We start from the raw sequence: 24,408 nt of genomic DNA, 5'->3' as shown, positions 1-24,408 counted from the left end.
CAGGAAGAGAAGGCTTTTCATCAGGAGAGCAAGTTCTATGTATTGCTTATTGAAGCACATTATAACTGCTCAGGTTGAGATAAAGCTACTATTTATATTTTTTTTAAGCAAACAAAACAATAGTGTTTGCTAGAAGCAACCACTGACAGCAGTTTCAAAGATGTAGCACTGCAGGCAATTATGGAATAAGTGATTTCCATGTCACCATGTCTGAGGCTGGAGAATCCATTACCTCAGAATATTGCTTACCATGTTACATTTCCAAACACTATCTCCAAAGCAGATTCAACTCTAAAACCAACAGCTGTCTCACATGCAAGAACATCACACATTTGCCTGGAAAAACACATAGTATTCTGTTATTTTACATATTTTCATAATCTCTTACAATGTTTTTTAAATTAATTGGTGGAAAGAAATTTAATTATTACAAAAAGTCTAACTTGGCTGTTGTCTTTTTCACATATAAGTCTTTTGTCTTTAAATTCAATTTAAAAAAAAAAAATTAACTGATTGAATTGAGCTTTCCAGTAATGGAAACAACCAGAGAATCTGTAATTTCAAGTGCTTACTATTACCACTGACATATTTCACCACGACAAATCAAATGGCAAAATATGTGCAGGCGGATACGTCTGCCCTTATTTCACCTACTTAACCTGGCAAGCAATAGGAATAAGCCTGTTTGTTCAACACAGCTGAGAACTTGGAACTAATGGTCCAATGAGAAATAGCATTCAGGTCTTCTTACTCCAAATGGAAAAGAGGATATCAATATCATTCTGACTTGACTTATAATCAGCTAGTACTTTTTTTTTTCCTGATAGAGGTAGGTGGAAGAATAGAGGTTACAAACCCAATAGAGAACTGACATGTGCTTCTTACACTGAAACAGAAGAGCAGGGATCTTCTGTTTTCCACCTTAGGATTTCCTCTTTTTTTTTGTCCTAAGTTTTACAGACTAAAAAAAAGGAAGGAAGCTGGGGGCAGGGGGCAAATGAAGAGGAATAGGGAAGAAACAGATAAGTAAAGAATGTTTAAGAAGTTTCCACTATTAACCATTATAACAGAGCAGCTCTGCCAACTGGTGTCCATGAAATTGTTTCAAAATTACAGACTCATATTTTTTCTTTGTCAGAGTAAGAGGAAACAATCTTAACACCAGAAGGAGCACTTCTAAATCCCATGCAAAAACACAAACTGCATGTCAGGCCCTGTATTCTCTCTGTAGCAACAGGCCTAGTACAGATGTGAAGAAAGGATCCATGAAGCCTAGGAAAAGAGGCATATTCCTTGGAGATACAAAGTATTATTCAACTTTATTTCTTATCAAAACTACCACTATACTTTAACAAAAAAAAAAAAAAAAAAATTACAACCTGTGGCCCATCTCTACCCTGCTTAGTTTCAAGCAGCATACCTCAGAGCTGCACCTAAAAGTCTGAGAGTGCTCCTCATAGTTGTACCTATGGATTCAGTGATTCATAGTGACACCTCTGCTGACATTTAAGCTATCCCATGCTGTATTTTTCTCCAAAAGATAAGATAGTGCACTTACACAATAACCATCTTCACACAGGGTTTTTCTCATAAAAATTAATAGCCTTTATTTTTATTTTATGGATAACATCACCTACAGAAGTATGAATGCTACTTCGTGAAAGTACAACTACTGCATACTTATATAGTCTATAGAATAACTCCTGCTTGATCAAGGATCCAGCTGTTACCCATTAGGTTTCTATAATGAAAATAATTAAATAATAGAAATTTGCACTTAGCCCATGGAAGACAACAAAGCATTAGAAATACTGGTGTCTCCTGTCCCAGCCTGTCCATCTTGTACATACTCACCTCACTACACTACTAAGGAGAAAAGTTAAAATAAGACTTTATGGAGTAATCATTTAATTTCCTCACTGTAACCTGTAATTTAAGAGTTGAAAAAGAATGAAACATTATCCTATTATGTAGTAAATTATTTATAATAATAAAAGAAAATGCCTTGCTTTAAAAACAACGAAGGAGAATTCCATAATTTCTATTATGGAAGAGCCTCTATTATGCAGTTATGTCTTACCCACAGTGTGTAAAGATTCCCACATACTCCATGATAAGTATTCATGAAAATGCAACAGTATACACCCTTATAGTTAAGGGCTCATTTTGCATTTCTAAATAAAACTCAGAAATCATAAGTTCAGTACAAACAACAATAAAAATCAAATAAAGAAATCCTAAGCAATAGATTTCAAAGGGCACCACATTTATTCTGTGCCGCAGAAAGGACTGAACAAGCACATGATTTAGCATTAGACCAGCCACCACCTACTTTCTGAGCCTTGAAAGCACAGAAACACATACTTGAAATCCAGTAACACAAAAAGCAGAACTGAAATAAATTTATTCCTCAAACACCTTGAGTCTTGCTAATTAACAGATGCATTTGCACTTTTATTGCCTTATCTATTCGTGTGGTTTTCTATACACAAACTATGAAGAAAACAAAATTCTTTGTACTGAGTGAACACACCTTACTCACTTTTAGTTGAAGTAACTTCAGTTACTATTAAAATAGATAAATAATTGCATGTGAATCCAAAAAAAAAAAAGTTTACTTGGTTCCTTAACTGGAGAAAGATGAAAGGTGCAATCAGTATCAGCAAGGGGTTTTTTCTTTCAGTAAGGCTTTTGATCTTTTTAATATTGCAAAACTAATTTTAATCCTACTTTCTTACTCAAAACAACAAAAATTAGCAAGCACAATGCACGACAGACTGCAAAATCCAGCTTGTTTCTTTGTCCCTATAGCACAGGTGACTTTCACAGCTACTCTGATTGCAGCTCTCCTATTCACCCTTGAGCACCTGGAAGTTAGATCAGCATTATTTTTGAACAAAACATTTCAGGTGCCCAAAAATGCAAAGTTGACAAGTAACCATATAATCTTTAAACTATATAACTGGGAACATATATTCTGAGTAACCAGAAAAATGCATTATGAAGATAAACTGAAAGCAGCTGACTTTGGTCTCTTGTCATTGTAAAGATCTGAAAAACACATTCCTTTAAACATACAAATGCAAACTAATAGCAAATTATTGTGGCATCCAAGCATCTTTGGCTGCTTATTATGCACTGCTTCTCATAAAAAGATCTGCTTCTGCTAGTGAGTACACTTCCTAAATTTCATCTCTCAAGTCTGTCAAAGTAGGGTGCTTCCAACAGGCATATGAGAGAAGGGAAATTTTGGAGTCATTGTGGCTGACAAATGGAATAAATAGCATTGAAGAGAAGTGCCATTCAGTAAAGACACATAAGCAGAAATCAGCTGACAAATACAGGATGGAAGAATGGAAGATGTCTAGACAACCAGAATCCGGAAAAGGATCTGAAGGGTTGATTAGCAGTTCCTGACTGAACGTGAGTCAGTGCAAAGCTACTGCAAAAGGAACAATGTCACACCGGGAATGACAAGCAGACAAGACACATCACCTAAAGCACACACTAAGATGTGTTCATGCTTTACCTGATAAAGTTTCACTGCTCAGTTTTGAACATGGATCAAGTGGTCATAGATAAGAACATATCATCTACAAGGAAAGAATTAAATAACTGGAGCTACTTCATACAAGGAAAAGTCCTGGCAAGTTTTCATAAATGCATAATGATACATTCAAGAGGAAAACTGGTCCAGTGCTAAACACTTACCAGGTAGTGAGATTGCTAAGCACTGACAACAGAAGTTGTAGATACTCTGCTATCACCATTTTAAAAAACATATTGGCAAATATGCTTCAGAAGTGACAGCTAGAGTTGACCCAGCCTTGAGAAAGCAGTGTAGATTAAATCTCTCAAAACTCTTCCTAAACATTTTTCTATATTTCTATTGATCACCTTCAGGGAAAAAAAAAATTAAAAGCAATCTTCTGTATTACATAATGCTAGAGATATTTAAGACTAAATAAATGCATGTGACAAATAAATAAAAAGAGACATTTCCCACCAGGTTAGTCACCTAGCTTCCACTGGGAAGTGGGTGATGGTCACCTCAAAGTCATTCTGCCCAGCTCCTCACAAACATAGCAAGAAAATGAAGAAAAGTAAAGCAAAAGATTACTCAATGATGTACAATTACATGCAAAAAAATCCCACTGCAACAAAAGAAATTCCAGACTGAAAATGAAGCAAAACTTTTGCATTTCAACCATTCTGTGAAGAACCAGGCTTTGCCAAGTTATCAAGTTTGTTCCCCTGTACCTTCACAGAACCAACAAATCCAGTTAAAAAAAAAAACCAAAAACATACCCACAACACAGTCTCTAAAAACCAAAGAAATTAAGTAACACATTTCCCAGGGGTGCAAACTGTCTGCTCAAAGTGCCTTGTCTCAGTTGCTGAATACATTCAAGTGTCACAAATGATCCAAGCAGTCAAATGCCCTCCTCAGGATTTTCCCCAATCCCAAAACTCAAATTACAGAGAACTTTATAGAACAAAATCTACACAGTGAATTACACTCCGAAATGAACTGGAATCTATGGAACATCATAGAAAACATTGTCACATGCAATGTTTTGCTGCTGCAAACACGAAACTCAATTTTATTCTGAAGTTTCCTTTCTGGGGTACAGGTTAGGGAAGCAAAGAGATGAGTCAATGGCAGACACTCTTGCGGCAGTGCAAAAAGCTGCTGAGATCTGCATGGTAGGAGTTCAGTAACCAATTATAGCTTCCTTGACAGAGAAGTTAGTGACTCCATCTCATGCTGCCTGAGCGTGCAGAAACAATCACAGATTACATTAGCCTATGTTAGATTAAAAAAAAAAAATTAAAAATCTCCTTTTCCACAGGGAGAACACATTCTCACCTTCACAGCTTACGTCATTTAATTCACCATTGTTCTGTCACATTTTAGATAAATCCAGCCCAGCTAGTAGCTTCACAAGTCCAACAGTGAGAATGGTGGTAAAAAACCCTCAGTACAGCCAAAGAGGAAGAAAGAGTGACATCAGTATACAGCTAACCATGAAATAACCACCACCTACAGAAATTTTCCTCAGTAGCTCCAGATATGTAGAGAATAGGAAAAATTTGGGTCTCTGAAGGGCACTACTTAACATGTTAATGAGGCAGCCAGCTCTGAGCTGTCCTTAGGAAATAGTGAAGATATTTAAAACACTGAAAACCCATAAGGAAGTCTACAGATTTTTGGAGGCAGCTTTTTAAAATTAGTTCTAAAAATCTTTATTTAGCCTTATTTCAAAAAAATTTCACCACCTAATTTGTTTAGCCTACTACTATTCTCATGACCAAAAATTGCTTAAGAATATCAACTTCATGTTCTGTACTCCAACAGAATACAGTCAGCAGTTTTTTGTCCAAAACCTGCGAGTTGAGATAATCCCATTTTTTAAAGACATTGAAATTTATTGCTTATATAAAAGACTAGAAAAAATACCACCTTTATTTGACTGACATACTAAATTGATATAAAAGCCTCCATGACAAATGTGTCATGCGTCAAAAATGTTCCTATAGAAAATGTGTGGGTCTTTGTTATCTCGGATTGCTAGAACTCGGGGAATATTTCATAATGGACTCCCACTGTCCCAGTGAGGCAAAGGGAACACTGGTATCCTGTCAGCCTCATTCTTGGAGCCCCCGGTACCTCACCTCCACTTGCTTGCAGGTAACCAGCCCTACAAACAGTTACAAGCTGTACCTAGAAAGTAAAAATCACCCTTCAACTGCCCCTCAGTTAAATGAACCCACAAATACATTATATTTTGCCATGCCTCAACTCTCAATAATTATTTAGACAGCTTGATAGACATTTTGGATAGAGATCATTTTTAGTGACAGTATTAGTCTAAGACAAAAATACAAAGTGAATTCCACATAGAAATGTGAGGCACAATTAATGGAGAGGATTGGAGGAAATAAGGCTTGATTGAAGACTTTATTTGTACTGTTTGAGGAGGCACACAGGAAAACCAAATGAAGTGTTTGTTTTACAAAACACATTATACCATGCTATTGACAGAGCTACTGTTGAGCTAAACAAACCAAGTTAATTTACAGTAAAGTAAATTGCAGTTTAAAAAGGGATTGCAGCATGGAGATAAGGATATCTTTGCTATCTTTCAACAGGACTGCTAGCAAGACTAGTTTGGCTGCAACTTAGAACAGGACACAAGCCAATTGATTTAGCTTTTGTCTATGTGCAAGTCAATACTGCTCCTGTGATCAGCTAATATGCCCCTGTCTTTTTCCTCCTATGGACCTCAGCTTACAGTACAAAACCATTTGAACATTTCACTTCTCCATCTATAAACTAGGAGATGCCCAAACTTCATGCCCCCCCTCAGAAAGGCACATTTATGGCTTAACTACACTAAAAATATCAATAACTATCACAGCTTGGCAGAGTTAAACTGGTATATTTTGCTATACAGAATGACTTCAGCATCTGGAATGCCATTCTACTTACAAATTAGGTGGTACATTCAGCAACTGTTTTTAATTATTCTCCTTAATTAGTCTTTCCATCCTAATCCAAAAAACGTGTTCCAGAGAAATGCTCAGAAACTTTGTGCTCAGTGAAAAAGGGTAAATTACCTACTTTGCAGAAAACATAACTGCGCTCTTACAGATTCAAATTAATCAAAGGAATCAGAGTATATGGCAATATGCAGATGTGGTGAGACAAAAAGAAAAACATATCCTGAATATAGAGGATGAAACAGAACTTGTATCTTTCCCACAAATAGCAGCTACAAGGTAATTATGTAGTCCTGTGATTTATTTATTACAGCTATAAGTTTCCAGTACGCACCAACCAGTAAGGGTCACTTTTGAAAGCTGCACTTACTGTTTTGCAGCCTGCAGAGCATCCTAAGCTTGGCAGTCTTAAATTATTCATTTTCACAAAGCGTTTTATTATTGTTCTAAACAATATTGGTCATTGGTTGGACTCTGATATTGGAGGTCTTTTCCAACCTAAATGAATCTGTGATTCTCTTGGGTTCCGAATTCACATAGATCCGCATACAGTATTTACATATGTCAACTCCATTTGACATCTACCAGATTTAAGCACTATTAACATCAAGAAATAATCTTACCTCTCTTACCCTTTCATCAGCATACTTTGTGCTGAGTACTCCACATAACTGACCACAGGATCCTTCATACAATGCTGCCACAACTGAAGGTGTGATTCAAAACACATGCAATTTCAAAGTGAAATATACAAGTTTAATCTTCTGTTCTGAAAACACAGATATCAAAACCCAGACAATGCATGTTCTCAATATTGGAGAAATATTCCTATTCCTCCTTAACTTCCTGAGGGATAATACAACATAACTGACAAAATCTGTAACCTTGGAAATAAAAACACATAACTGTAGTGCAAAAGGTGGCACATAAAAGTGCACTAGTGTTCTCCTCATAGCAGCATGAGTGTCTACCATGAAATGAACAAGAAGTGTGTCTGCCTATCAGTAAATGAACTCAGACTTAAGCAACATGCTCAGTGAAAAAATCAACCAGATATTATCAATAGCTAGAAGGCAGAAGTTAAAGAATTTATAGAAGAGAAGATTGTGATTTGAATTACCTACCCCTCAAAGTGAGATCAGTCAGACTGTACAAATGAGCAATAGCCACCTGGTTACCAGCAGCCCTTCAGTGCAACCAGGTGGCTATTGTCTGGTTATTCATCCATTTTGGCATCACAGTAGAAATGTGCAGAACATAGCATGTGCTGCAGAATTCAGACTGAAAATGCAGATAAGGTCTGATGTTGATGCAAGTCCTGAGCTTTGCATAAAGGATACTTATGCTTGGTACAACTAAGTGGGATTCTCAAAGGGGTTTCCTAATGCACCCATTTTATCAGAGCAGATAGACATACAAGTATTAAAATAGCTGCTTGGAAATGTCATAATCCTACCAATAAAAAAAAGAAAACACATAAGTTGGTCTGTGGTGCAAAATGCAAGTTTGATTTATGAGGTTCACTTTATATAAAATTTAAATAATTATACAGCAAGATACAACCCTTTCTCCTGCCTTCCCTCCCACGGCTAAGTAGTACAATAGCTTACAGTGTAATTGGGTGTGAAGATTTTGCAGACAGCACTCATCATGCAGGTGAGTGAGCACATAGCATAAAAAGCAGTCCAAGAAAAAAATTTAATTACTTTAGGTAAGTAGTTCAACATTTTGCAATAGTCATATTGAAATATAATATCATTCCCATCCTAGGGGTACAGAGACACCGATTTGAACAGTGGCTTTTTGTTACTATCTTGAATAGCCTTTGGAATCCAAATCACAGAAAACCAGGAAATGAATTTAAATAAGAATAAGCATCATTTTGGTGACTATATTATATTTGCACAAATAAAGACAATCTTTGTAGTGGACCACATTTTCTGGTTGATCCAAAGGAAGCTCTCTATTGAGAAACTGCAACTGTATCTCTTTAGCAGGAGTAAGATTTCAGTGACACCAGCTCTGGTAAGCTAGGCAGAGCTGAAGAGCAATTCACCTCTAAGTACCTGAAAAGGGTTACTAAACGTAGAAAAGCTTACTTAAGGAATATGTCTTAACTGATTAGCAACGATGGGATAGTTACTCAAATAGGGGGAACAATTTTATCTGCTTGTTTTCAGTATAAGAAAGAGTGATTTTTAGCTCATGTATCGGGAGTGGGGGGAGAATGCTTTCAGTTGTGAAATAGCACACTAGGATCAAAAATAAAAATAAACAACAAATAGACGGAGAGGAGGGCTGCAGCTTGAAATACTTGACTGCTAATATCCAGCATGCCATTCCAGGGAGTCCCAGAGTGGTTTCTAAGCCTCTTGCCCATCCTCGTAAAGAAAGGCGGGTGGCAGGACTAATCAATATCTTGCAACCCAGCTGTGACCAGACAAATAAAGAAGTCAAGAAAAAAAATCCCATCGATGATCAGTGTCATTTAGCATTCGGAAGAAGGCAACATCTGGGCTCAACTCCAGATGGGACGGAGCGGCCCCGCGCTCTCGGCTCGCCACAGCGCTGCTATACACACACACACACACACACACAAAGGAGGTCTCCGCGCTCCTCCCGCTTTTCTCCAGTGCGAACAACTCCGCGTTCAAATGCGATGTAAACACACGGAGAGCTGCCTACTACGCCGGCAGGTCTGTACAACAGTTCAGCTACATCCGTGTCAGAGGGGGCTATTGTCCGGGACAAGCGGTCGGCGCTCACCGGGTGTGGGCGTAGGCGGTGCCAAGAAAAATAAAATCACTGCGAGTCTCTCCGATCACTCCGCAAGTCAAACCCGCGGGCTTCAGAGCCCTGCGCCGGGCAGAAGAGAACAAACAGGCGAGGCAGCGCGACTCCCACAAGCGACACTTTGTCTGCTTTCCAGTGAAGCAGTGACAAAATCCCCGACGCGCGAACAATGCCCGCGGCCCCATCGCCGCTCCTTGCCGGGCCGCCGGCGGACACCGTCTCCCACCGGGTCGCCGCTCCCAGCGATGTTTTTAGGTTGCTTTGTTTCCCGTGAAATGCCAGCCTTTTCACCCAGCGCCGGCAGGGAGAATAGAGCGCCCGCCTCGGAGACTGGGGACCGGCCCCTGCCCCATCCCCTGGCAGCAGCGGGAGACGCCGGAGCCGCGGCTTGGGCATCGGCCGTCCTTTGTTGTGCCCCCAGGGAAGGGGCCGCTCCCCCGTGCCCTGACGGGACCTCGGTTCCCATCGCAGCGCTCACACGCGCAGCGGGAAACGGCAGCAGCGCCCCGCGGGGCGAGCCCGCTCTGCCCGGGATGCGCTCCCCGCCGGCAGCGCCGCTCCTCGCCCCCACGCTGCCCCGCTCTCCTTCTCTTTCACTCACCCACGCCGTACTTCTCGTGCTCCGTGGGTAACCACATGCTCGCGGCGTGCGAGCGCCCGTTCCCCCGCCAGCCCCTCCGCCGGGAGCGGCGGCGGCCGGCAAGCGCGTCCGCTGCCCGGGGCTCCCGCCGCGCTCAGCCGCGGCTGCCCAGCCCCAGCGGCGAAGGCATTGTTCGGGCGGGCGGACTGACTGAAGCGCGCTCGCCGCCAGCCACTTATATTCCCCGTCCCGCTGCACGCCGGGGAACGTAGTGCTCGGTGCGGCCGCGCCCCTCGCCGCCCGCGGCCGCGGGAGAGACTACGAGCCCCGTCTGGCCCCGCGCTCCCCGCCGGGGCGGAGCGGGGCGGAGCGCGGCTCCCGGGGCCGCCCCGCGGCGGGCGGAGCGGCGGCGGCATGGCCGCGTCCCGCGGGGCTGCGGGGCCGGCGGCCAGGGGAGGTGAGTGCGCTGCGGGAGGCGTGGGGGTCTCGCACCGCTCTCCCCCACTCCCCTCCGTTCCGCGATCCCGGCTTGGACGGTGGGACGGGGCTGGCGCGGCCGTCCCTGGGATGGGGAGCGGCGGACACGTGTCGGGCAGCCGGGAGCGCCGGGGCCCGGCGCGGTGGGGCTCGCTTGTCGCCCGTCGGAGCGGGGTTCCGCGAAGAGCTGCGGACAGCCCCGTACCCTCCTCCCGCTGGTTACGGGGACGTGAGTCGCTCTGGCCCTACTGATGCCAGTCCTTCCGCGTTTGGTGCACGGAACTGCGGGGACAGCGAGAGTTTCCAACAGCAAGTCGAGGTGGAGAGGGAGTTCGTGCCGGCAGCGCGCCAGAGCGGAGGGACGTGAGGCTGATGGTCCGGGGAGCATTTTGGCCTCTCACATAAATCTGTTTGTCAGCGCGCACAGACACAGCAATAGTGCAAAGCAGGCAGTGCACAGCGAGGAGCACAAATGGACCATGGGGAAGTACTGAAGGATAAGCCAGGTGCCGTAAGGAAAAAGAACAGCAGGGTTTGTGTCCTTGTCGAGAAGCCTGTATGTCTGCACCCTCCTGGAAGGAGCTTAGCTAGAGCTCACCGTAGATAAACTGCAAGAAATCCTCAGGCTACACTGGTCCTTTTAAGAGAAAGATGGGTATTTTGAGGCAAGGGTTATATCTTCTTTCTGGTCTTGTGGAAAGGCACAGACAGAAAAAAAAAGGGAGAAAACCATTGATAATGATGCTGCTTTGAAGGCCTTACCAGGTACAAGTTATCTCTAAAATGAATATGTCTGGTTTTAGAAAAGTGTATTCCAATGAAATCAGTAATATTCTGAAGTGGTATCTAGAGATTTTATGTGTTTCTTTGGTTTGGTCCAAATGAAAAAATTAGTCTAATGTTTTCACATTTAAGAGAAGAGAGTAGCTTTCAGTTCAGGTTGACTTTTAACTTCTACTGTCAAGTCATTAATAATGTGAAGGACACAATGAAAAGAAGTCATTGCAAGCAGGCAGTTTCAAACCTAGAGTTAGAGCACTTTTATTCTGTGTTTGGGCCTTTGAAGTGAGTAGTCTTTTAAGTGACATTTTTTGTTGTTTGTCTAGTATGTGCCCTTATTCTATTCATAAAAGCAATATCAATTTGTGCTAGTAGTTAGAGCAGTACCCTTGCCTTATTTCTATGTTACAGTATGTTGGTATGAACCTCATACATGAAAAGCCAAACCTTTTTAGGGCATTTCCACACTGGTCTAATTGCACCTGGAGGCAAAGCTGTGCTGTTTAACTATTGGAAAGAACATGTGCCTGACTGTGTAACTCTTCTGTGTATACATAGGTCTGTGGACTACTAGAGATGATGAGGTTACCCTGAGGTTTTTTTCAGAGAACTCTTCTAAAAACATTGGCACGAGTTCAAAGGAAAAAAGGAAATTTTTTGAAGAAAATGGAAATTCAGAGGCTTATGCTGTTTTCCTTTTACTGAGCACAAACACTCATTGAAATAACTAGTGAACTTTCTCTGTCTTTGCTCCCAAACTCACTTTTCATCCCCTAGCAGATAATTTGGAGTCTCTAGGTAATTAAATATGTACAAATCACTGTTGAAAATCAAAATATAGATGTCAGACTAAATTAACATTTATGTTAGCCTATAGACTTTCATGTACATCCATGTGCTTCATCTCCCCATTAGAAAGGTCTGCCAGCATGCTGGCTGGGAGTCAAAATTTTACCCCAGCCTTGCAACTGCTGTCTCATGGTAACTATGACTGACTTCAGCATTAACAGTCTTCCCTTGGACAAAGAGAAGGGTGGCAAGAGTGCCCAATAGCTCAAACAACCTTTTCAAAATTATTTGATTACAACACAGTCGCTTAGGGTCAAGAGATCTTAAGAGTATAAATCACATTGTCTATGGGCAAATAAATATCCCACCCTAATATTTATTATTTCTCTGCCTCTGAACAAAATCTTTATTCATTCAGAGGTTTAACTTCTAGAAAAGTGTTCTCTCTAGCACCATCTTGTACTTGCATGTGCACCTGAGGTGTGTCACTTACTTGGAGGCAGCATATAGGAAAATTAAATAATATACTCGTTCTTGGTTTACTGTTTCTATTTACAGGAAAGCCTGTGATTTTATATTCTAATCCAGGACAGTGTTGCTTTCTGGTTAGTTCCTTACAGCAGCCTTCACCAAGTGGCTTTTAATAAATATATCACTGTCCACAGTAAAGTTTGTTCAGTTTGCCTATCAACACTTCTTACAGCATCTGTCAAAGGATTTTAAAATGAGTATATTTTCTGGAAGTGTGTCTTTCATTGTTTCATCATATAGTTTCCTACTCAAGTTCTTGTGATCAAGTCCTTTTGAACACATGCTGCTGGGGTGCACCATGTCCAAGCGCAACATGTTACTCTGATTCCTTCCATGTCTCTCTCTCATGCCCCATTTTTAAGATATTCAGTTTACTCTGGAAGACAAAAGTTTAACTGGTCTTGCACACATCTACTTTTTTTTTTTTTTTGTTCTACGTCGACATACTCCAGTAAAAGCTGGTTTGTTCCTGACAGTACAGCCATTACTTCTTTTGATCAACTCGAAGTTCTGTTAAGGAAGCTATTAGAGCTGCTCAGCACAGTGGGCTCTGGGATGCAAGGTTTTCTCTTTCCTGGTCACTGAAAGGCAGTCCCATGTACTCTCAGACCCAAAAGATTTCGCCATACAGGTTAATGGATGCATTCCCCATTAGCTTCGAAGCACTCCCATTGAATAGGCCACTTTGTGTATCAATGTGGATTCTTAAGTCTGTTTAAGTCCATTTCATAAAGTATACAAAATTCCACTAGCACCTTCTGATCCCATCCACCAATACCCTCAAAAATACCATAGTACATATGATAGTCACACATTTCCCCTTTCCTGTCAGTGACAAAAGTTCATCTTGACCCTGTTAAATATGTCTGAGTAGTTCCTTTAATGCCATTAGTTCCCATATTGGCAGAGACAACTCTGTTTTCACCTGCTCATTAACGTTTGTGTGCAATCTACCATTTTCCTTGTTATTTGTTGTTTCTTTTATACTGAATAGTCCTCAATAACTGGTGGACTAGATGCCTTCTCAGACCCTGCTTCCTTATACTACCACTTCTGTTCAGATCAGACTGAGGGCTTTACTTCTTTCCTCTCTAAAATATCCACAGCATGCATGGTGGTGAACTGGGAGCTGCTCATGTCTGTGGGTGAAAACTCCAGCAAGGTGACAGAGCAGCCATTGCCCCGAGCACACAGCTGCCTCAGCTCATCCCTTCATTCTCGAGAGATCCTCGGATAGCCTGATGAGCAGCCCAGTGTCTCTGCCCATTTCTGTTTCATGGGTTTAGAGGTTGATATCCGCTCAGTACCCTTCCTTAAAAACCCCCACCTGTTCCAAATGATCATACATGTGGTTGCATCCTCAGTTGTTTTCCCACAGGGCACTTTCAAGAATCCAGAATACCACCAGTGATCTGTTTCTCAGGTTAAATCTTTGTGTGCAGTAGGGGATTTTGGACAGAGAACAGATTCCTTTTACTAGTAGGCATTATATGCTCTGTAAAGGATGCAGATTAATCATTGTGAACTGAACAATTAGCAATTACACCTGGAGGACAGGTTCACTAATTAATGCTGGAAGTGCAACATAATTTATTTTAGTATGATTACCAGAATGGATCTCCTAAAGCAGTATTATTTAAATATGTTTAAGGAGCCTTTTTTTGTGGTTTTTAATTAAAAATCCAATCTCAAAGTAATTTTAAACATTTACCGGATAAGCAAGTGGATCTTTTGGAGGACTGGCAATTACTAAATTATTATTGTAAAATCGCCTTTTATGTGCTTCTCTGTTTGAAAATTGAAAAGGCAGAATCCTTTCATGTAACTGTTGCAGTAATATTTTAGTGGTTTTAGCCTTCACATCACATTTCTTAAATAACTGACAATGTGAGAATATACAAGTGAAACTAAATATTTCATTAAACAGGTCATAATGGCTTAATAAAATAAGTGATGGATTGTATTGCTTGGTAATAGTCATCTGAAGTGCCCACGATTCCTGCCATAGTTTTACAAATAATTGTGTTGTAAATGTGCAGTGTATTTTATCTGAAGACAAGGGGCATCCCCACACCTCAGCATGAATGCGTAATTTCTGCTAGCACAAGGCATAGGATATGTTGGATTCCCCACAAATACCCCATAAACACTTCCTATTTGGTTTTCTCTGAATTCAAAAAACTTTCATAGCTCAAAAGCAAAGATGGGTGGCCTTTATCTTTGTATTTCATTCCAGTGTACTGAGCCGACTCTTGCCCTCTCAGTAGCAAGTAAAGGCTTTGATACATGAACAAACTACGTTGTATCAGCTCCTCTATTCTCTAACCAGAGTTTATTTAGAGGTGAGCTGCTTCAGCCTGCCTGGTGAGCAGGTACACGGCTTTAACATGCTAATTTGTTTGGGTGTTAAACCTTCAAGTTCTTTGAAACCTCTGCTCGGTCTTCCTGTTACCATTGTGGAGCAAGAATGAGTGGTGTTTCATCAGTCCTCACACTGATGAAGACCTTTAAACTGTTTCTGAATTGGCAAATATCTGATTCTTACCCCAAAAAAGCTTTCTCATCACTTGAACAGATAATAGATGTGAACATGCTTTATTTACATGTAGAGGTATAGGCTAGAGAGGTACCTCAAGTGTTTTGAATGTTCTGAGTGTAACACAGATGCCAGGATAGTTTGTTATGCCTCTTGAATCACCTTGCTCACTGCGTTTGTTTTTACTGGGGAGTACAGGTTTTCTGGAAGAGCACCGAAGTTGTAGATTCTTGTCAGCAATGATGACTGCCACAGGGTATGCCTGTCACATAAGCAGGTCTTACAGTTCACCCTTTGAGACTTTAGCCAGCTTTCTTGATGAAGGGATGTAGGGTTTAAACTAGCATATGGTTGTGTATATGAACAGTAGGAAAGGAAGAAAAAAACTTAAGTATTGTGAAATTACAAGCGTTAATAACCTTTCCCAGCCCTCTGTGCTTCCTTCCACCATGTCCTGCCTTGAAACCTCTGCTAGAACTCTGCGACTTTGTGCAACCATTTATGTCCTAAAACTGCAATTGTTCCCAGTCTCTCTCTGAGGTTTTTGCTTCGCATTCTCATCCACAAACTCCCAGCAGGCTGAATCTGGGAGAAAAGCCTGAAAGCATTTGAATGTCTTTCTGTGGGCTTTTTAAAGTAGCTTTAAATATTGCATCAATAAAAGCCTCACACAATGCGGGAAAGAACATGACATTCAAGAAGCAGGAGAAAAAAAATGTGGTGAGTTTTGTACAACTTTAAAGCAGGTCTGTGCCTCTGAAGAGCTGAGCACATAATCCTGATCAGTGTCTCACTGAAATCAGGGAAATGTGTAGAAGTCTGGGTTCTTTGCAGAGGTGTTGTCTACAGTACTTAATTACAGTCACTTGAATAGAAAAAGCCTAGTGTTCAATGACCTGATAATTGTTGTGTTAAATAATGCATTAGTCAGCACCACTAAAACCACATAACCAGACTGAAATTACACTGTAGCATCTCTGCCTATGGCAGGGGGCAGGTTGGAACTAGGTGCTCTCTTTTAGGTCCCTTACTTCAAACAATAGCAGTTCGTGTTAACTTTTAATGTTTCCATAGGAAATTATATAGCTGCAATAGTCCAGCCATTGATCCCAAGACCTGAATTTCTAGCAGATGTTTCCATGATCACTGCTTGTTTTCCATTCTGTCCTAATATTCTGCTGTAGTAGACTTTTAAGTTAGAAATTGTAGTAGGTGTTTTGTCAGTAGCTTCAGTGGTCCACAGACACCTGTCTGTTCTTTGTAATACATTTCAACTATGTTTCTTGAAACTTTCCTCTTTGTTCTTTTGCCTCTTTATGGCCTTTCACTGGACACTGTCTTCCAGTTGGTCTTTATTTTTTTTAATTTTGTGTATTTTTCTCTTGATTTTTATGCATCACAGGCAGTGACCAGTGGGAAATGGCCCAGCTGTTTCTGTTTGATTCTTGCTCATTGAGATGTCATCCTCCCGTTTGTCTTTGGAGACTCTGTACCCAAGGAGTAGCCACTTGCCTGTGTGGTAGTAGCAGGTTAAACACCTTCTCTTTATCCCGCTGATATAGAAGCTGTATAACTTGACACACTTTAAACCTCAGGATTTTTTGTGGTATGTTGTGGCTCTGTTCACCTGAACAAATAATAAGGCACAGTAGATAAAGGTGCCACAGTCCCTGCAACTTTACTGCACGGTTTGACATTTCTGCTCACATGAAGTGAGTGTTCCCCCACTGAACAGCCCCTTGGTTTAGACCCAGGAACTTCTGTTAAGGCTTGGGATGCATTTTTCATATATCTGGACTCCAAACAAATCCTGTTCACATGCTTGCTTCAAAACTGATCTAAACCCAGGCAATGCACAAAGCAGCTGGAGAGTGCCAGGGGGCTGTAAGACTCCTGTGTGGGTCAGAGCTGTGCTGAGATGCAAGAGGAGAGGCAGGGCTGGTGGGCAGCACAGGGAAGCTTGGCACAGCACCCTCCCATCCAGAACCTCACGCCAAGTTCGTGGCACGTGCCCCAGGGGAGGCCTGTGTGTCCCATGGTGGGAGTGCACAAGGCTGACAATATAGAAACAGCAATGGTTGTGAAACAAATGTGTGCAGGTGTAAGTGCTGCTGCTGTCAGAGGGGTATTTTGCTAGCATTTGTCCTGACCCGTGTGCCAGCACCAAATTTTATTATGATTCTGTAATGCATGAATAAATGAGGTAGAGCTTTTTCTCTAAAGACCAATATGTAAAAAAAAACTTCCTGCTGGAGGTTTTAATTTTATTTTGTCTTATATGGAATGAAAATATGCAGTCTATGCTATATTTTTATTATTTATTATTACTGTACTAATTTAATGTTCAGGAGCCTGCATGTATTTATACAGTTAGCAAAATGTTGCCTGAAAAATATAAACAACTTGTATTGGTAATTCAAACATTCTAATTCTGTTTCTTGATGAAGTTAATTTCAGTTATTGTATCATCCATGTCCACGAGCTACATTAGTAGTATCAATAAGTATATATCACACTTAAGAACTCGAGATCTGTGTTATATATTTAATGAATGCACAGAGGACAGTATCACAAAAATATTTATTTCAAACCCTGGTACAAAGTCAGAATACACTCATAGGAATTTTATATAACTTGCTTTGAGATGTCTCTGGGATCTACAAGACATAATTATTTGAGCCTTGACTTAAAAATACTTTCCTCTCAAAATAATTTTCAAAAATGTATGTGTAAAGAGTATAAAGAGTGGATTATTTGAAGTACAATCAAAGCTTTGTTTTCCTGAATCATGATATCAGGCTGAAGTATGTCGATTCACATCACTGCACACTATAATGAACTTTCCCTTCGAGCCACTGTTTTTCCAGTTTGAATACCAGTTTATGGAGGTTTGATTCTAAAAGTAGAAACAACTTATTTTGCTACTTTCCATCTGGAGAAGCTCCAGTTCACTGAGAAAGCAGCAACAGACCACAGAGATTCTAACATCTCAGGGCCTCTTCTTCATACAGATACTTCATTAAGTACAAAATTCACTTAATTCAGCCTTGAAGTCTCTCTGTGTGTCAGGAAGCTCAATCAGAATATCTGAGAGAGATTTCAGCCTGTTCTGTCAGTATGACACCCACACACACAAGGGATGCCAGAAACAAGACCTGTCAGGATGCATTTTGAGGTTAGTTCTAATTTTTATGAGTCTGAAAAAAATGTAAGTGCTATTTAAAATAAAAGTTTCACACTATCTACAGTTGTTTTTTTTCGCATAGTTGCCTTTTTCAAGGAAAGTCTACCAGTGAAAAAGTTGTAAACCCTGCAATGCAAATGTTTTAGTTAGAAGCATGGTAGAGATTCCCATCATAATGACATGGGGCTGTCAGGAACTGCTAAAGCAGGCTTTATGTTTTTAAGGCAAATCACACAGCCTTTCCTTTGGTTACAGAGAGTAAAGCAATTGTTTAAAAAGACCACGAGGCAATTCTTTTAAGATCAAAAGGATAAACGTGCTTGGAAATTGAATCCTTTTAGAGGAAAAGAACATGTGACAAGAAAAGGAAAATCCTTGTAATAAAGCATTATTGATCACTACTAAATGATCATGATAAAAAGTAGAGAGTAAAGTAATTAACCTGCTTTACATAGCAGTGCTGGCATAGAAGTTACTAGGCTCAGTACAGTACTTGTTAAAGGCACTGCAAAGATAATTTATAGCAATGAAGTTTTACTATCCATATTAAACACATTGTTAAGACCCCTCCTATCTGGGAGAGCTAAGGTCACAGACACAGAAAATGTAAAGACATGCCTTTTTCCAGCTTACTGCTCTTTGCAGAGGGTTAAGCAGAACAGTGGCAGTGGTAACATACACAAATACTGCATTTGCATATACATTTTTTGACTTGTGATGCCTTTCAGTATGTATTTTTAAATTTTTTTAAATGATGGTCTGGATCACCTTGACACAAAATTGTAGCCTTTTTTTTCCTCTTCTTTTTTTCTCCAGGAGTTTTCATATGAAAATAGCAGAAATTCAGTCTTTATACCTTAAATTTAAACAGCATTGTTAAACAGCATTTAAAGTAAAATGCTTTATTATGATGTCTTTGGTATGTCTTTTTACCAAATAGCAAGTTTAACAGAAAAAAAGCTGCTAATTTTTGTTAGATAGATTTGAGCGGTAAGCACAAAAGAAGAACCTGGATGGTCACTTTTGTCCTTCCATTTCAAATTCTTCTGTTGCATATTTTCTTCCTCTTCCTTGTAACCATCATTCTGGGTTTCAGGCTACATAATTACTTTGTTAATCTTTCCAGATAATAGTCTAGGGTTTAATCATTGCTTCTAATCCCTTATTTTAGTGGATAATATGGATCTCAGCTCTCCATGTCTACCAAGTCATGCAATCACACTAAACAAGGAAAGGTAAACAGAAATTTTGTTTAACAATAGCCATAGGAAATCACAGAAACTGTAAAAAGTATAGTAAAAGTATTCCATATATAATGCTGAAGTAGATAAATATTGTTTCATATTTGTGACCAAAATATAAAACCCTGAATTTAGTTACCCTAATGTGAGTCTGTGTCCAGACATTTTTACCCAGGAATGAGGCATTTACCCAGGAATGAGGCATTATACAGCTCTGAGCTTATGCAGCAATAGAACCTGCTGTAGTGTGTTAAATATTTATAACACCATATTAACATCATATTTAAATATTGTTTTGAATACTTACTAGGGTCACTTTCATTTGTGTGTGTGGGGGTATGCGTGTCCCTCTGTGTGAGAACAGTAGGTTTGCTCTGGTCTTTACAGATGTGGGGGTTTGTCTGGACTCCAGCAGAAAGACAACAAGCAGTGGCATGTATCTGCTGCTGAACTGGGCAATAATCTAGTCTATTATTTAAACATGATCTTATTGGCAAGCGCATTGGTTTTGTTTTATTAAAATTCCAGCACTTCACATTTTTATTAATCACTTTCCCAGTCCTATTCAGTTGTGTTCTGGTGCCTGTGCTGCGGTACCATAGCAACACTTGTTAATGCTAATGAAACTGCAACATCCTAAGCTCCCCGACAGAGCAGCCCTGTTAAATATGGCTATTAAGCACAGTTGTATTTCTGTTAGTTCCAGCTCCCAGCAGACACCTGCTCTATAGAAACTCTGTTCTGAATTATTAGGATTCGGTAACTTACAGCTTTTCTTTAAGCTGTCATTTAACTGGAATAAAATTCTCATATTCCTAGACAGCAAATGCTACAAAATATGTACAGTGTCTGTACAAAGTGACAAGCTTTAGCTGTAGGATTAAGTGTTCTTTTGAAGTGCTCATTTGCATTCAATGAAAAAACAGTCAGGGTTGAGACTGATTGATCTTGGGGGAAGCTACAGGATGTGTTGTCCCCTAGAGCACATGGACATTTTAACTAAATATCATTCATAGTGTGTTAACAAGCAGAAGTAATCAGTAAATAATTCCTCATGAACTCAGACTTAATTCAACTTAATAGAAGTACTTGAGGGCTTTAATATATTGAGGTAGGAGATGATTATGTACATTGATTCTTCTTTCACTAGGAAGAATATTTACATGTAGTATTGGTGAGGACCATGACAGGGCGTTTTATTTTCATTATTCTAAGTTTTGGCTTTGAATACTGTTTATTTGGCAAGTCATTAGTCATCCATCTTTTGTGCTCTGGAAAACAAAGGAAAAATCCTGTAATCAGTATAAAATTGCTTCCAAGAATATGACCACAAATTAGGGAATGCTGCTGTGCCAACAAATAGATGCTGTAGTGCCAAGGCTGCAAAACAGGGACTCTGTCATGTATGAATTTCGAGTGTCAAGCTGATCCTTCTTGATACTCTTACATCATCTCAAAAACAGTTGATTTCAAGACAAAGCTTTAAAACTGCTTATTTCCTAAAGAGTTTTAAATGCAGCACTCCTTTGTGCTGAATTACCTGTAGGAATACAGGTTGGTTCCCTAACGTACTCTCCAGAGGGGTTTGGTCATTTCAGCAACTAAATGGTTTTGCCATGTAATCAGTGAGAACCTGGGGGAGGGTGCTCGGCCTTTTTGTTTTCCATTCAGCATCTGTTGGGCTTCTAGTGTGGAGTGCCAGGTTTGCTAGGTGTCTTTTGTTTTCCTGTCATTCTTTCTTCCCTTTGTTCTTTGTATATCTAAAAACCTGTATTTTGCTCATTATTTGGACTCCTGTATTCACCACTATGTCTTTGTTGTGTTCATTTTTGTTTTAGGATCATTTCAAGTTCTTGTGCTAATCTCATAATATTAACCAGCTGTATTAATGAGATAATAAACCAGATTTGTAGGTAATGAATTGATCCATTCAACTATTGGATTTAATTAGAAAGACACTTAACATTCCAGCAGATGTTCTTATTTTGTTTCATTACCCTTGTGTTAACCAACAGTGGGATATTTACATCATAAAGTCCTCAGCCTAAGGCCTTGTTGCTGTGCCATAGACTACAAAAAGGACAGGAAACCCAGAAATATGTCTTAACCAAATTTGTATTAATTCCTTTTTCATCATTTCTTTTCAGACTTTGCAATGCCTTGAATTTTCAAAGTATTCTTTATTTAGTAATAAATCGATCATTCTGTTTTAAAATAGTTTGATATTTTTCCCTACTTAAAAAGCCTTGTCTTTGGACTTGCCTCCTTTTCCTTTGGTCTTGGGACTGTCATTCCTTTTTATCTAATGGCAAAGCTACAAAAAGAAGGATGTGAGTGCCCCTGTCCTCAGCATTGCTGCAGACCAGTTTATGGGGTTCCTCCCTCAGCTTGCTGGTTGCCTGCTGGGAGGGTCTGCTGCTCCCTGAGCTCTGCTTGAGGCACGGCTGCAGGTTGCATCTCAGGGCCAAGTGTGTGAGTGAAGAGTTCTAACAGTGAAGTTACTTCATTTATCTGAACCCACATATCTCCACTTTCTAGTTAGAGAATGTAATTCATGCAGCAGTGTTCAGTTTGTCCCCAGAGCTAGTCAGAGCAGATAGTTCAAATGTACAACCAAGTAGAATTGAGCACAAGGGCTCCACGCTGCATTTAGTGTGCATTTAGTGTGTTAGGTGTACTCATGCTGACAACAGTGGATTCTGCAAACTGAAGCCAGTGCTGAGTGTCCTTGTTAGGAAGCAGTGATAAAATCTTAGTGGCTTCTTTTTCTGTGTGTAATGCCTTTGAAGAAACCTCACACACTGTGGCAGGCTTCTGCTAAAATTGTATGAGACAGCTGAGGCTGTAAAGCTGAGAAGAAAGGAGGAGGCTGAGAGGAAGGCTCTGTTTCACCTTACTGCTTCTCACCATTGACTCCTTAGTTTGCTCTTGCCCATGGTGGACTCTGAATGTCAGCATTTTCAATGTTCTTGAGCAAAAAGAAAGGAAATAATGGTTTTTAATGGTAAAGAGTTGGATTGACTCGTCAAAGGATTTGGCAAGCCTGGGAGGCAGCACAAGCAAAAGGGCAAAGGTAGATGGTTTGCAGTGGTGGGATAAGGTGGAGAAAGTCAGGATAACGAGACATCCCTGTGCTTCTTGGTGGCAGCAAGTGGTTACACTGGCTAAACCATCTCTGGGGACCTTGCCTTTCAAAAGTCCCATTCAAGTGGCGAATCTTTCCTTCCTTTTCCTTCTGATAATAATATCTGTTGTATTGGCCATAACGCTGCATGGCATATTGCTTTGTGATAATTGCATGTGTGATTGTGCAGGTGGAGTGCATTGCCCATTCTGCTGTAGGCTGTGTTATAACTTTGTGGGTGGAACATTTACTTAATTGTCCAAACCAGCATTGGTTTGGAGCTTAGAATAATTGTATTCAAAAGTAAAAATGTTCCAGTAAGGAAAATGAATCTTATTGTGATACACTTTTTTTTTCTAAGTGGTAAGCAGAACGGCCAGCTGAAGCATTGCATGAAATCTCATGATATTTGAGCAAATTGCACCCAAAAAAAGTGCTATTCAATGTTAACAAATGCAGAATAACACACAGGAGTGAACACACAAAGAATATGACCACTGTCTTGTGCATTAACACCTGATTCACAACTTAGGAGACTTTGAATCATTGAAGAGAATTCAATGGTTAATTCAATGATCCTAAAAGCACGTGAAATACCAGAAATAAAAAGTAAATAAAAGAGAGATTGAAAAAGAAAAACATCTGTGCTGATTTTGAAACATATTTCTCTCCTCTCTTGGACATTTTCAAGCTACCTCTTGCGACATTACATGAAAGGTAGAGTAAAACTAGACTCAAGTTGAACCAGGCCATCAAGGAATAAAGGGCCATTACAAAAACATGAAAAGTTGATGCAAGTTTTTGTATGTGTTAAAAGACCAAGAATTTCAAATAGTGCAGGAATAAGTCAACGGAGAGAAAAAAAAAAAAGCTGTTTATCTGAGGGGCTCATACAGCCTTTGACTTAAGTTCTCCATACTCAGATTTCTGGAAGACTGTTCTATTTGTGTGATTACTGTTTGTTTGCCCTATTTTTATACCATTCCTAGGCAATTGCTTCTCACCCTTGTCAGCCAGGGCACATGCACCAGAGGGGTGTTTAATCTGTCTCTGTGAAGTTATTCTTGTTGCAGTAGACTCTAAGAGAAAAGCTTGCTACTTTCCCTTCATTTTCAAGTCTCTCTGCATGTAGGAATCTTGGAGTCTGAGAATACATCTGAGAGTTTTTATTTGCCTGTTAGCCCTGAGCTGTGCTATAGTTAACAGCTTTTATTCAGTACCTGTAGCCGCTCTGCTCCAAATATAGAAACAAAATTAGCTGCTTTTATAGAGATTTCAATATTATGCTTGGATTTATTTGTACTACATTAGTCCAGTAAGTGCTATGCTAAAGGCTGTGCATTTGTTCAGCTCTGTGCATCTATTCTCTTGTTCAGTGTTTTTTGTAGCAGATGAGTAAAAAGATATTTACATGGATGCCTTTTTCCATTGCCTCTTCCTTAAAGTGCCTTCGAAAGAAATTGCATAAGCTTCTGCATTTGCCAAACTGCTGTGATAGCCTAAAGTTATTCTCTTTTAGTATTAGCTACTCTGGGCAGCAAAAAAAGTCTTCACCCCACTTTATTCCTTTCAGCATCTCATGACTACAGTTAAAGACTTAGTGGCTCTGTTTTTCTAGCCCAAGCGGTTGCTAGTCACAAATACCCTTACTAAATAACTGTATTGGCTCCTTGTCTGTTTTGTACCAGTTCCTGCTGTGCACATCTATCTGTTGAAAGTTAATTTCTTGAGGCAGATAGGTGGATTTCTAAAGATTTAAATACGTCATTGCAAGAGACCTGTACCAAAAATTAACAAAAAGCAGTGTTGCTGTTTACTGGGTTAAGTTGAACTGGCAGACAAAGTATCTTCTTAGTTCACTTGGTATCG

At 40.1% G+C, this 24,408-nt stretch overlaps 2 protein-coding genes across 5 annotated transcripts in view; one reads left to right on the top strand and one right to left on the bottom strand.

Moving 5' to 3' along the window:
- The window catches only part of DOCK4 (dedicator of cytokinesis 4), a 221,673-nt gene extending 211,496 nt beyond the window's left edge, over nucleotides 1-10,177 (bottom strand). For 2 of the 4 annotated variants that reach the window (XM_041713768.2, XM_041713769.2), the window contains exon 1: nucleotides 9,899-10,177. In XM_041713768.2, the coding sequence (XP_041569702.2) occupies nucleotides 9,899-9,935 (37 nt within the window). In that variant the 5' untranslated portion in view covers nucleotides 9,936-10,177. The remainder of the gene's footprint in view (nucleotides 1-9,898) is intronic. The other 2 variants (XM_041713766.2, XM_041713767.2) reach the window with 1 other exon arrangement.
- Nucleotides 10,178-10,201: 24 nt separating this feature from the next.
- ZNF277 (zinc finger protein 277) overlaps nucleotides 10,202-24,408 on the top strand; it is a 41,109-nt gene continuing 26,902 nt past the window's right edge. The window contains exon 1 of the mRNA XM_030257688.4: nucleotides 10,202-10,334. Within this exon, the coding sequence (XP_030113548.4) occupies nucleotides 10,292-10,334 (43 nt within the window). The 5' untranslated portion in view covers nucleotides 10,202-10,291. The remainder of the gene's footprint in view (nucleotides 10,335-24,408) is intronic.

Source organism: Taeniopygia guttata, chromosome 1A (assembly GCF_048771995.1).
Source record: "Taeniopygia guttata chromosome 1A, bTaeGut7.mat, whole genome shotgun sequence".
Lineage (NCBI taxonomy): Eukaryota > Metazoa > Chordata > Aves > Passeriformes > Estrildidae > Taeniopygia > Taeniopygia guttata.
This window is presented reverse-complemented; position numbering and strand designations above follow the sequence as displayed.